The sequence below is a fragment of the Aedes aegypti genome, chromosome 3, assembly GCF_002204515.2.
Source record: "Aedes aegypti strain LVP_AGWG chromosome 3, AaegL5.0 Primary Assembly, whole genome shotgun sequence".
Lineage (NCBI taxonomy): Eukaryota > Metazoa > Arthropoda > Insecta > Diptera > Culicidae > Aedes > Aedes aegypti.
In genome coordinates this window covers 227,145,499-227,160,547 of record NC_035109.1, presented here as the reverse complement: position 1 = coordinate 227,160,547, position 15,049 = coordinate 227,145,499, and the positions used below count along the sequence as shown (strand labels likewise).

The 15,049-nt window shown below is 36.8% G+C and overlaps 1 protein-coding gene across 3 annotated transcripts in view; it reads left to right on the top strand.

The window, feature by feature from the left end:
• LOC5572987 (pheromone-regulated protein PRM7) overlaps positions 1-14,342 on the top strand; it is a 303,931-nt gene extending 289,589 nt beyond the window's left edge. For 2 of the 3 annotated variants that reach the window (XM_021853726.1, XM_021853727.1), the window contains one exon: positions 10,890-14,342. In XM_021853726.1, the coding sequence (XP_021709418.1) occupies positions 10,933-13,008 (2,076 nt within the window). In that variant the 5' untranslated portion in view covers positions 10,890-10,932 and the 3' untranslated portion in view covers positions 13,009-14,342. Of the gene's footprint in view, positions 1-10,127; positions 10,150-10,889 lie in introns of those variants that run through there. The other variant, XM_001654264.2, reaches the window with a different exon arrangement.
• Positions 14,343-15,049: the final 707 nt, after the last annotated feature.

Below are 15,049 nucleotides of genomic sequence, written 5' to 3'. Positions count from 1 at the left end.
CTGTTCGGGCGAATGTAAATAGCGCAAACGTAAACATACTGATGTGGTAGTTTGATGGATACGGCTACTTGTTCTAGATGCTCGCTATCATGGAGGTGTACGGATGAGCATGGCAAAGTTTTTCTTACAGCGATCAAAACCCCTCCGCCACGAGTAAAGTTGCTAGATGCTGAATTGCGATCACAGCGATAAATCGTATATTCCTCAGTCAGCTCTGAGTTACGTATCCCGTCATACAGCCATGTTTCGGTCAAAACGATGACATCATAGTCAAGTGAAACAGAGGTTAGAAAAAATGAACGAATTTTGCTACGCATACCGCCAACGTTCTGGTAGTACACGGATATTTTCGATTTGGCGGGTGTAGCGGAAAGATGCGAATTTGGAAACATTACTGAATGATCGTCGCTGGAGTTGGACCTGTGTCTGCTGTTGTGATCGACGGTTTCCAAAAACCCCGACGATTGTCACGTGTGTCGTCGACGAACTCACGAAAAACGAGGCCCCTAGGCCAAGACGACGCTGTCATAGCTTTTTCTTTCAAGCTGGGGTGGAGACCTACCTTGAAAGATATGAAACTTAACGTGCTCATTAGAGTGATGCAAATTTTGAAATGTTTGCTCCCCTATGCTTAAACGATTTTAATTATGGTAAATAGCATCCTCCCAAAGTTTGAAGTGATTCGGAAGAAATTTGACTGTGCACACGCCATTTGAAGTTTATATGGAGATTACTATGGAAAACGCCAATCTTTTGTGTTAAGCCCTCTATCTCTTCGTCATAATATTTTATGGAAAAGTGAACAAATTCTTCTAATGTGAAATCCTCCCAGCTACAACTTTGCCGAAGACCACTTTTTGATTGGACCTCAGGATAAATTGTTATTCATCATCATAAAGTTGGTTTGCATGTAGCATGCTCCACCAACTGTTCGGCAGGCAACAGTGGTGCTCCTGGCGGGAAGAATAGATCAAAGTAATCCAGGCTACTATGTTCTACAGCAAAAAAGCAGTGTTGTTCTGAAAGTAATTGAATGATCATCTCAGCATGATTAAGACTTTGTTATCAATAATAACAAATTATCCTTACGTCCCATCGAAATGTGGTCTTCGGCAAAGTTGTAGCTGGGAAGTTTTCACATGAGATGAGTGTGTTCACTTTTCCATAAATTATTTTGACGAGCAGTTAGGGGACTGAACACAAAAGGTTTGCCTTTTCCATAGTAATTTCCATATAAACTTCAAATAGCGTGTGCACAACCAAATTTCTTCCGAATCACTTCAAATTTTGGGAGGATCATTTTCATCATAATTGACATCGTTTAAGCATAGGGGAGCAAAAACTTCAAAATTTGCATCAGTCTAGTGCTCATGTCTTTTCCTCTCGGGACGAGCTTCGTAACGATGGAATCATTAGTTTCAAGAGCGCTGGAAACGAGGCTGGATACTGCATCATCAGTCACCTCAGGAGAAATTCCTGACAAATACAGCCAAAACCGGTCTTCTTCGTGGATGGTTGGACCACCGTCAGTAGTAGTCATTCCTGATGAAGCTGCAACACCAGTCCCTCGGAAAAGTTTCTGCGGACGTGTTCTTGTCTGATCGATGTCATCTTCTCGGTTGCGCTTGCTTCTTGTTGATACTTGCACCAACGGACGAAGTGTTCCGATAGGAGTTACCGGCATATTGTCAGCAAAATTTTTGAAATTAAGCCTTATTTCCGTTTTGATTTCTCCCAGCACATAATCACGAATTTCTGCTTTTAATTCATCAATCGTTGTGTGGTTGACATCATTCACAGATACCATGGCGTTGCGAAACCTGCTCTTTTTCATTAAGTCCGTACATGCATTGCAGGCCCAGAACAGATTTTGAGAGCTATTCACAGCGCGTAGTATCTCATCAGGCATTCTCGAGCATCGCTGGCAGAACTTCGACGAACAAAGTGCGTTACATTTTACAACGATTTGATCAGTCAGCTCATGATCACAACTTTCGCACACATCAACCATAATGAAAGCTGCACACCTCTGATACGTAATCCGTGGTTTTCTATGCAGACTGACAAACAGATGGCGCTGATCGAAATTGGCAATCGACGAACCCCTTTCGAAGTACGGGTCGTGTGCGTACGATTCACTGATAGAAACGTTGACGTTGTATCGACTCTCACACTATTAGACAAACTTACTTGTAGCTGGAGGATGATGAGCGAGGCGAATGGGTTGACGAGAAAGCAGGTACGTTGTTTGTTTACTCGATGAATGTGCGAAACAATGCAGACTAATGTTGTTGTGGGTCTTTCGGATTAACGGTGGATTGATAACACAGCAGCAAAGGGCGATGTTTATTGCGAACGGTGTTTCGAAGATACAGCTCTTTGGCAGAACGACGCAATTATTAAGTTCAAGTAACTGGAGCAGATACGGACTTGCAATTATTTTGGTGACAGAAGTGGCAGGTTGCAATTATTGGTAGATGGGTTAATGAGGCTTGAGTGGCGGCGGTAGCGGTGGGCGGTGGCGGTGGGTGGTGGATTTTGGCGAGGCAGCGAGGCGAGGTAGAACAATTGCTGGGTGTACACAGCTAAGCACTCTCGAGCCTACTTTTGGAGGCGAGTTTTTGGGTCCTACCTTTGCTTGACGGATAAAACTGTGGCTGATTGTGGCGTGGGTGGATGCAATGAGCGGTATAATGCAGACTGTATATTATTTGGGCGATTAAAACAGCATAAACAACTCAAAAAAAGCGGAGCACAAAACAAACAATAACAGCTTGACTTGACAGTTTGACAGATTTATGTACAGGAAATCATGTATTGCATTATTAATACACTATGCTACTTATTAATGATGACCATTTTCATAATAATTACAAACTGGCTTCAAAAATATCAAAATTTTAAATTGTATCAACAGAGCATCGATGAAACCTATGAATGCAAGAGGATGTAAAATGTACATACATTTAACGCAATAATAGCGCTCAGAATTGGCATTCATAAAAATTTTAGGGGTGGAAACATGAAAAAATATGTCTAAAATTTAAGCTAAGTTCATCTAAAATCTTAACAGGAGTAAATAAGGCATAAAACGGGTGGTGCCCAAAATAAATTATGGTTTTTGTTCAGTTGATATAATTTGGCCATCTGATGAAACACACTGAAATGTTGCATGCATGCATACTTGCAGGCGTTTTTCGTGAATCTGATAATATTTGCATGCATTAAAAGACAATAATTTCTTCAATTATCACTAATTTACACATCCAATAAGCGAAAAAAATGCATAAGTCACATGTAAAATGTTATGATATGATCGTCTTTTTAAGAAACCATTGTATGAACATTGAGATAACGCCTCTGTCCAAATTATGTTCACACGAGGGTGTCCAAAAAGTATATTTGGTGTCCAAAATGTATAATAGACAGGCCGCTTAAAAGCGCTATTTTGGCAGCCAATGCTACAGTTTGTACACTATTAAAAATAATGAAGATTACACGTCATGTAAACTTCAATTATGCGATGTAAACATAACGTCATGTAAATTTAAGTCTGAAATCATGTAAAAATGTGTTATATGTCATGTAACCACACAGAATCCTGCTGGATTACATGACATATAATTGAAGTTTATATGACATCTATATAAATAAATATGAATGCAAGAGGATGTAAAATGTACATACATTTAACGCAATAATAGCGCTCAGAATTGGCATTCATAAAAATTTTAGGGGTGGAAACATGAAAAAATAAATTTAAGCTAAGTTCATCTAAAATCTTAACAGGAGTAAATAAGGCATAAAACGGGTGGTGCCCAAAATAAATTATGGTTTTTGTTCAGTTGATATAATTTGGCCATCTGATGAAACACACTGAAATGTTGCATGCATGCATACTTGCAGGCGTTTTTCGTGAATCTGATAATATTTGCATGCATTAAAAGACAATAATTTCTTCAATTATCACTAATTTACACATCCAATAAGCGAAAAAAATGCATAAGTCACATGTAAAATGTTATGATATGATCGTCTTTTTAAGAAACCATTGTATGAACATTGAGATAACGCCTCTGTCCAAATTATGTTCACACGAGGGTGTCCAAAAAGTATATTTGGTGTCCAAAATGTATAATAGACAGGCCGCTTAAAAGCGCTATTTTGGCAGCCAATGCTACAGTTTGTACACTATTAAAAATAATGAAGATTACACGTCATGTAAACTTCAATTATGCGATGTAAACATAACGTCATGTAAATTTAAGTCTGAAATCATGTAAAAATGTGTTATATGTCATGTAACCACACAGAATCCTGCTGGATTACATGACATATAATTGAAGTTTATATGACATCTATATAAATAAAAATGGAATGGTGTTTGTATGTCACGAAATGGCTTACGAACGGGTCCACGGATTTGAATAATTTCTTCTCAGTTTTGTTCGTCAAGGGTTCCGACGTGTTTGTGTGTATAAAAATCTCAGGATATTCACCGGGAAAGTTGAAAAAACGAGCGCAGACGAAACTGTCATTTCATATGGGACGATCAAAAGCGTTTTTCAACAGCCTACTTGATGGCAAGACGAAGTTTGCCGGGACCACTAGTATCATATAAATATCCATGATATTCCACGCTCCAATTATGTGCATTATATGTCTCAGAAATTTACACGTTTCGTTCCAACTGTGTAAGCTTTTTCTCCCCCAGAAACTCAAAGTACAGTGAGACATAAGCATATAAGTTTCATAACGTAATAAAATACCAGTATCTTATGCTGTTAATCGATCGCCGTTTCCAGATATATCCTTAGCCTGTCCGAAATACATAATTTACCCTAATCGTTTGGCAGGTAGAACTTCATTTGCTCCCAAATATTTACACACCATTTGGACAACTTCATACTCGGGAACATCGATTACGATTTTTCATACGTATAAGTCAAAGCTTGTATCTCTTGGAGCGCAAACAGTTTGATCCACAGCTACAAATTTTGTTGACGATAATGGAGAAGCGTGCATAGAATGTTCAAATTGTACTGGTTGGTGCGGTGAAATTTCACTCGGTGCAGCAAAGTGATGACATTTCGGTTACTTTCTGGCTAATACGCTCTATTTCAGCTTTCAGAGTGCTTTGCGAAGGCTCAAACAGTCCGATTCACTTTCGCGCGCTCGGAGTGTTTTTCGCTGGCTTCGTTTGCTTGCCCAGTGCTTTGCGAAGACCCAAGTAGTCCGGTTCATTTTCGCGCGCTCGGAGTGTGTGTTCGATGGCTTCGTTCGCTTGGGTAGTGCTTTGCGAAGACCCAAGCTGTCCGATTCAATTTTCGCGCGCTCGGAGTGTTTTTTTTTTCGTTCAGTTAATACTTCATTCGCGCGCCATCGGAGTTATTTTATATTCCTGCTTATACGTGTTGACACTGCGTCGAGGATGGATTACCAATTGGTGAGCTCGTTTCATGCTTGTAATAACACATTTGTATCATAACATGTATTTTTTAAGAATTTGTTGAACAAATGATGGATAGTTCGTCACTTTAAGTGTTGACATAAGCGCTAATTCATGTTTTATAAAATTTACAGATTCAAACCTTGGTTCCCTGTACAATTTCGATGATTCTTGTCAATCACCGAGTAGCAACTACGAATTGTACGGTCATCAATGTTCATGCTCAATACGCTCTATTTCAGCTTTCAATAGAGTAACATCCGATTTCGTCGCAAAATTGTTAGATTTTTCCTCGTTCTTTGTACTGCGAAAACGACCGTTTTCAATTTACACTCTGCAGTAGGGTGCGGCTTATTTTTCAAAAGTTCTCAAAGCTAAATTCAAATCACATTAAAAGAGAAACCTCAAAATATGAGCAATAAATATTAATACTTAGAGGTGGCACAGGCGTCTTGAAGGTGGATTTTCAAGTTATAAAAAATAAACTTCAGTGAAGTAAACATAACTTTGTTATTTTTCAACCGATTTTGAAACTTCTAGCACCATTATTTTCAAAATTAAATTTATGAAAAGTTTGTAGAACATTGAATTTGTCTAAAATCAAAACTTGTCTTAGTTAAAAATACTTTCTTCCAAAATTTTGTCTAGAAAAATCATTTTTGTTTGACCATAACTTCATTGATACTCAATCGATTTCGAATCTTTTCACATGTTTTTTGAAGAAAATTTAGTTGTTTTCAAACTGTTCATATAACACATTTTTCTAAAAAAATAATTTTGACTCAGGTATTCAACAAAACCTATCCAAAACCATGATTTTTAATGGAAAAATCAAATTTCCTTGGATTATTTAAGTTTTTTCGCCGGAAATTGCATTTTTTTCTATTAAACTTGAATTTATAAAGCATCTTGCCTTAATTACGAGTTGAATAGTGCACATATTTTTTAACATATGCAAAAATATTTTTGTTTTAAAATTATTTAAAAATTGTTGCAAAGTCCTTCAAAAGGTTCAAAAGATAAGAAAACCCAGTTTCAGCTTTAGAGATAATATTCAAAGATTTGGAATCGGTTGAGCAATCTTGAAGTTATGGCCAAACAAAGATGAAATTTTTAGTAACATGAGGAAAAATTTGTAATAAATTCCTTTTAACTAAAACTTGTTTTGATTTTAGACAAACTTGGTGTTCAACAAAGTTTTTACAAATTTTATTTTGAAGGTATTGATGCTAAAAGTGTTAAAATCGAAAAATACCAGAGTTATGTGTACTTCATTGAAGGTCATTTTTAAAATTTGAAAATTCACCTTCAAGACGCTTGCGCCACTTCTAAATGTCAATATTTTTGGTTCAGATTTTGAGGTTTCTCTTTTAATGTGATTTGAATTCAGTAAAGCACACAAATTTTTGGTTTGGAGAACTTTTGAAAAATAAGCCGCACCCTACACTGAAGGCATCACAGATTCCAGAATATATTTTGGTGTACGCATGCGTATCCTTCATCGTAGGATATGCAACACATTTTGCGTCGAAATGAGGTACCGTAATTTCGGGTGAAATTGATCATTTTTCACGGTTTTTCTAGTCTGTTTTCTATAATGTTAACAATCACAAACAACTAAATGCAGGAAAACAAGTACGAAGATAAGCCTCATCGACTAATGTACCGAAATTTTCTAACAAATGTCATTTTAGTGTTAACAAATATCTCTAAAATAAAAAATCAGAGGATCTCATTTCGGGGTGAAATTGATCACTGGTCAATGCCATTATTGTTAGTTTCCAAAACAACTCTATATGATAAATTTGAGCTCCCTGAATCCGAATATGCCTGTAAAATTCTTAACAATGCAATATTTATATAAATAACGAATAGTTAAATTTCAAGAATTACGCCGAAAACGCCTAAATGTATGCAATATCCTAAGGAATTAAATGATATTTAACAGAAATTCAATTATTTCAACCATATGAGCAAATTGGTACGAGTTTTGGTGATGAAATCTGGTTTGGGGATATATCTCAAGCATCCTCACAAACTTTCAGGTTTATACCATGTTCGAATCCTTGCTTATAAATAGAAGTTCATATGTGTTTGTCATTACTGCATCGTGCATGATTTTGAAATTTTACGTTATTTTCATAGTATTAAACATTCTTTAACGTAAAAAAACTTCACAACACACAATTCGACAATAGTTACGACAAGCAACGTTCATTTACTGCAGCTTACATTGATATTTGTGCTCCATTACGAAAAAATATAATCGTGTGATACGATGATCAATTTCACCCTCCTGATCAATTACACCCGATTTTACGGTAGATTTTCACAAAATCTCTCACAGCATACAACTACATCTTCCGCGCAAAATTCAACTTCACATGCGGTACAATTATTTGCCAGGTTCCGGTTCGGTAAACCCTATGTCCTTAGCAATACTTTACAGTTTTAAAATACACATATTGTATTGGGATTAAATTGAAACGAACTTATCAACCAAACTAACACCCTTTATATTATCTCAAACATAATATTAGAAAATAAACTCCAATGATTTATTTAACCAAAAATTGTAGAGATAAAAATAATTTAGAATGATTTTGTATAAATACCTTTTTCACAAAATCACAAACTCTCTACAACTTTTCTAAAACGTAGGCTCGAATGGAAAACATTTAACAAAATTGAAGATCAGTTTTTGAAAAAAAAAATCTTTTGAAATGAATTACTTTTTTTTCGGAAAACACATACATTTTTTTTAATTCATAGGTACGAACAAGTAGATGGTACCAGAGTCATAGAGTATGATAATGACTATCACTTAAGATAGGTAGACATGACAAACATAACAAAATATTTTGTTCTTAAATTGCACTAAACTTAAGTTTTGTAGTAAAGAATATAGAAAACTATGGTTTGTTTGGTTTCTATCATTATTGCATTTGTTTTGTTTTTGTATTTTATTGTTTGGATGCAGAAACACATATTTTTGATCCCTTGAAACATATTTGATGTATTTATTTTTTTTCTCGAACAAATGGATCAATAATATTTTTTTCCGAATGCGTAATCTTTTATTTTATTTTTCAAAAAATAAGTTTTTGTTTGGTGTGTTTTTCAACTCTTAAATTGTATAATATATGATTTTCAAACAATAAATTGTTAAATCGCAAATTGAAAACAAAATGCAAAATTGTTTAATTTAATATGATAAACTAGTTTGTGGAATAACATTTTCCAATAAAATTGATTGTTTTCAAAACATTTACAAAATATATAAATGCTGTTTAATGATTTGCAATAACTCAAATGTTGCTGTTTGAAATAATGTGAATATTCTGCTGAGTGTAATTATCATGTTATTTTTGAGCTAAGGTTAAAATTTCAAGTCCATTGGAACCATAGACGACGAGTTTAAGATCTCTAAACTTGGCCCTTTTGTGTAAAGAAACGTACCAATGCGTTTCCAGTACGATATGTAAGAAATCTTATTTTTGCAATTAGACATCTGTTGACGTAGATTTCCTACATGGATTGAAAATTATAATGACGACTTCCATCTTGAATGGGTCGAAATTATTAGAAATCGTGCCCGATAATCTTTGACTTGAATGAAATTTTACACATTTTTTTTCAATATTATTCTAAGTTACAATTTAATTGTTTTTTTTTCATGACAAAAATATTTTTTAAATTCAGTGTATTTTGTCTTGTAGTCCAAGCAGTTCACTACAACTTCCCCATAGAACGTTTTTGTTTAAAAGTAGCAGTTATGGAACTACAATTTTCCAAACAAATTGCATACAAAAACTCATAGACCATTTTCAAAAGACATGATTGATTCAAAATTATTGATTTATCTATGGGAAATACATATTCTATCATACCGTAAACATGTTTGACATGTAATCCATATCATCGATCATCGAGGATAGCCGAGTTCTGTAACTGATAGATTTGACATGGAATCTACCTGATGATTAATTTGGATCATAACAAATATATTCATCATTCGTGGAATGTATAACTAATTGGATAAACTAATCAATCTGATGGATTTTCTAAACTTTGATTGATGTAAACGTCGCATAATAAATTGTATTCGCACATGACAAATCAATTATTGCAATCACATACGACGCCACTGCTCTATGTCTGAAAATAATGACGATACGGCCTTCTTACGTCCCCAATAATTAAGCTTCCATGCGGGTAGTGACTATATTTTTACACAGTATGATCAGGTAATATCGAATGTTCATTTGAATGACTTTTTCAAATCGTTCTCACATTTTTAAATCGATACCAAACAACGAATGAGCATCCAGACAGAACGCTCAAAGGGGATTCCATCGAATGGAAGGCAATTCTAATTTGTCCCAAAGTTGGGTAGCATGCAGATCTTGAACTGACGTTAACGGTTTTTTTTCGGCATGTATTTATACATCGGGGAAACAACGTACGTAACTTTCCAGGTATACGATGGTGATGTGAGGCATAAATAATATGCATGGCAATTTTTAGTGCAAAGTCATAAGCTACGAGTTCACGATCCGACAACACACGATATTAATATATTAAAGAAAAAATCACTTGCTATAATCAGTTATAGAAGAGTTATGTGTGTAATTCCAAATATGAGAAATCTTCGAAAACTAGTGCGGTGATTCGAAAACGATTTTACAACAACAAATGAGGTAATTATAAAACAAATAGGAATGAAAGTGATATCTCAAGCTATAAATATTAAGCATCAAGCTGCAACTGCAGCTGACGGCCAGTTGCAGATAAATCTCTGAACCCTATATAAATTACGTGATACCAGTTAGTGTGATGACGGCGGTCACTATTCAATCGAATGAAACCGAAGTCATAAGCACCCCCATGATTCCTTCGCGCGCTCAAACGTTCACTTTCTGACCTAGAAAATCACTTTCAAGATGCCAAGCCAGTTGATGGTCTTGTCATACAACTTTTCCTGCGGCGGCGGTGGCATCCGTCACGTTCTTCGACAGGTTGCGTGTTGGCAACTTATATGTTTGGCATCGTTAATCGACAGCATTAATTTCGCCATAGGATACGACTCGTGCGGTGCAACGTGTAGAAGCTATCAACTGACTTGACGGCATTAATGGCACATTAGTCTGCTTAAACCTTGGAAGCTTGGATAAACTTTTAACATCTGTCGCTAACGCCGACAAAAGACATTCTTCATAGCGGAAAGCAGTTTTCGAACCAATCCCAACGGAAATAGTGCACATTTCATTTCTATTCACTTGGAAAGAGTCCCCAAAATGTTTCCCGTCGATTGAACTCTGTCAATAGAGCCGAAAGAGTCAGTTTGCATGAATTTCAATCATGGCAAAGGCTCGCTTCGGAATAAGGCAAACTTCCGCTGGTTCTCCTAACATTTTTTTATTCTTCGTTCTATTTGCAGATTGCCTGCTGGAAATGCAGTGAGTCCTATTCCGACCGGAACAATGAAAAAACGAGCTAAATTAACAATGTCCTCACTGGCGCTTACCCTGATGTGCTGCTGTACCTGTATGTTGGCTTTGGCGAATGGTCTACCAATCACGTCGAAACCGCTGGACAACAGTCCGGACCATTTGACGTGGGATGTTGGCATAGGAGGCAAAGCGAAGAAAAAATCCGACCGATCTATCTTCATCGCACCTCAAATAGTTGGATTCAACAATTCTCTGTGCCCACCAAATAGCAAACTGGATTATGACGGAAAATGCATTCAAGTAGTTCATATCAACCCGGCAGATATTCTAGTGACCAAACTACAGAGTATACTGGGAAATGGAGGTGGATCACCGAATACCGACGTGGATACCGATTACGACTATTACGATTCATCGGGGCCGTTCCAAGTGAATCTGCCTTTGAGTATAGATTTGCCAGTGGAACAGCCTGTTCAACAGCTTGCTCCGGAAGAAACATTCTATGATGGCTCTGTTATAGAAGTGTCCAGTTTGAAGCAAACATCTACAGCAAAGCCACATTCTACATTTCTCACAGAATCAAGTCGAGACCCGATGGATCAAACCGCGGCAGAAAGTCATACCGATATTTCATTTCTTGCTTTCGAAAGCTTACCAAACGGAACGCTATCGAGTCGCGTCGAAATGGACAGTAAAAATGGGACATTTGTTCAGAAAATTGTACTTTCCTCTACACCTGCTGTACCAACTATCACAACAGCCGATACTACTGATGCAGAAACTGTTGAGTTATCTAGCACTAGCACTGTGGCAAGTAGTGTCTCTGATGTTACCTCTACACTTAGTAGCACTACTGTAGAGGAATTCAGCAGCTCCACTACAGAGAGTCCCACTTCAGCACCCGTTACAACTACAGTGGTTCCAACAGAGCAATATCTAACAAGTGAAAGTTTTATTGCTACCACCACTCAAGCTAGTTTCAATGATTCGCCAAATGAAGACATCGAGAATTTCAAAGCAGAGCTAGCTGAAGAATCTTTCATGCTGGAACCATCGGCTTCAACAACTACTGATCTGCCATCAACTGACATGTCTGATTTTGAGGTCGATGTGGATAGAACATCAACTGAAAGTTCCGAGGGTCCGACAGATAGCATAAATACGACAAAGTCAACGACACTTGCCATCCCACGCTTCACAACGAGGAGAACTTTTGTGTCTCAAAAGCCCCTTCAAATTGTAACACCGGTGAAGACAAAATGGTACAGCCCACCAGGTGTAACCCCTCCGCCATTCATCGTGGCCAGTTATACCCAGCAAGAACGCACAACCAGAGCTACCCCCGAGACTACCACAATTGCATTGGAACGCTCAACTGACGCTCCGCTTGTGATCATCAACGATACCGAAAATGATAAGAAAAATCGAGACAACATTCATCGGCAAGAAATGAAAGATACCCTTCGAGAGTCAATGGATACAAACAACCGATTTGTGTATCATCATTTGCCAGCATCGCATGCTCCATCAACAACTCCTTCTACTTCAACAACAACACAAGACCACAACTATGTCGATCAACTAAAAATGATCAATGACATTGTTGCTGAGAATAAACAACGACATCAGCAGACAGCCAACAGCAATTCTAGGATTCGTTTCCCTTCGCAAGACGAAGATCATATGGTTTCTGCTTCTAGCAGCAATGGAATAGTTCGTTTCCCTGGATCAGTCTCTAATCGAGTCACTCAGCATGCCAATCGAATTCCCGATATTTTCCCAAAGAAATCACCAGACAGTACAACTCAGCGACCACCGTTCTGGTGGCTTCCCTCCGGCTGGGAAGTAGATCAGACCGGTCAAAAGCCTATGTTGTTACGGTTCTGGTCAAGGATGCCACTTGTGCGAGATCAATCATTGACCACTACAAGCCTCAGCACCAATAATAACTCTCATAGATGGCGACCTTCGTCAGGCAGCACGGCTTCATCATCGGTGTCGCCCAGGGGTAACTCCAAGAGCCCCAGCGAGAACTTTTACAAAGAGGTATCGTCGCAGGACGTCTACAAGGTGCTGAATGCCCATCAGCTAAACCACAAAAGATAAAGTCACCAGCGGTTGTCTCGGTCTCTCTCTCAGCTTTAAGTATTATTTAATTGAAACGAAAATGTGTATAGACGAAACAAAACTAGAGGTACAACGATTTATGGTTCAAGGATCCCCCACCATACTCCCTAAAGAAACACGTACACACGCCAGGGAAATGTGAGGAATGCCAACTTCACCATTTTATAAACGAGTATTTTATGTTATTTTCATGACAAATTGCGTTGCAACTGTGATATTTTACCCTTTTTGTAATTCCCCCGAAAGGAGTATTTTTAGCTCTTAAAAATACCTTCCTTTGACACAAAAATCAAAACGCCATTTACTCACACTTTCTGCACAGATTTTGTTTTATCACGTAACTGATAAAATATTGAAATCGTATGCTTCATTCGGTGAATCCTCACATTTCAGCAGGTTAAACCATTTCAATTAGGAGGCACATTTTATCCTTGCTTATTATAGTTCAAGCGTTTCCCTTTTATTGTACATATCCACTGTCCGTATCTTTTTTATTGTGTTGTAAAGTCAGGCGAATAAAAGTTTTATAAGAAAAACCTGTTATCACAAATGTCTACATAATCTGATGTAACAAAACTCCCATACTACCGCTCATCAGTATATTCGAAAATAAATCAAAAACGTTAATGAAACGTGCAGAAAAATACCTACATGTATGTATGTGCCAAAAAGTAAAAAATCAATGTTTTATGAAGCGCTAAAAGAAATCATCACTGTTATTTATATAAGATTGCGTGTTTTGCATGTTTTTATCATATAAAAATAATGCAATAGCAGTCCAAAAAAATTTCGAACACACACACAACCATACTTGATGAACGAACGGATAACGCTATCTGTAAATATACTTAAGGAATGCGAATCTCCTGCGAGCAGATCTAACTGGCATTAGTATTCACAGGATTATGAATGTTTTAGTGTGTATATTGTTAATCACCGAACACAAACAAAACAACAAATATTTAATTTAACTTGATTAGTGTTTAGAAGGTATTACTCGAGCACAAATGTTCACTGTAAAGGCGAATGAAAAGATACATGCAAAAATATCTGTCAAGTGTCAGCACGCATGGTGCCAAAGCGAAATCAACATAAGCAGCGAACACACAAAATATTTGCAAAATTGCCAAAAGTTTTACTATGTATATTGAAATTACTATAATCGTAACACGCATGTGACTAGCAGGTAGAAAACCTCGACGCATAAGGATGCAAACCTTCAACACGCGCAAAGAATGAGCAGAAAATAAACTAACGGTCGGTAGCTGCCTACCAGTTTCTACGTTGATCGGAAAACTATTTGATGAAAGAAATGTTGATTTTTTTCTATGCTTGAATTATGATGACCTTCCAATTTATAATTGAAAAGATAGTTCAGACCTCAGAGCAAACGTCCCCAAAGCAGTCTGTCGTCAATTCAACCCAAAGGGGTAATCTCTGACACCTTCATCGTCATTTTTGAGTGATTATTTAAAACTTCTACATGAAACATAACACTATGAAAGATGTGAATCATCCAAAATGGGGTAAAAATGCTACTTAATTCTATCTCTTGACTAGTTAATAGTAAAGATTGATGATGAGGTTGGCGGTTGTGTCCTGGCTAGTTAGAGACCCGATAAAAAAAATCAAAAGAAATTACTCTAGCATTTCTTCTGATCATAAGTCCAGAATTTCTGCAGACGTCTTGATCAGAATTTCTAGAAGAATTCTAAAGATTTTTAGAAAAAATCCATCAATAGCGATTTCTCTGTTTTTTATCTCAACATTCCTCTAGAGACATCTAAGTAATATTTAAGATATTTTTCTGGAAGAGACTTTTGCAGGAAAAAAACTTCATATTTTTGCTTTTGAAAGCACAAGACTGCTATCTTTAGTTTTAGAGTTTTTCCATTCATTTGTGCAAAGAACCCTCCATAAATTATTTTAAGGATTATGAAGGAATTTTCTGAGGATTTCACAAAATGTTCAGATTTAACTTTAACTAAGAAATTTTCCAGAAATCGGACCCAGAAAATCT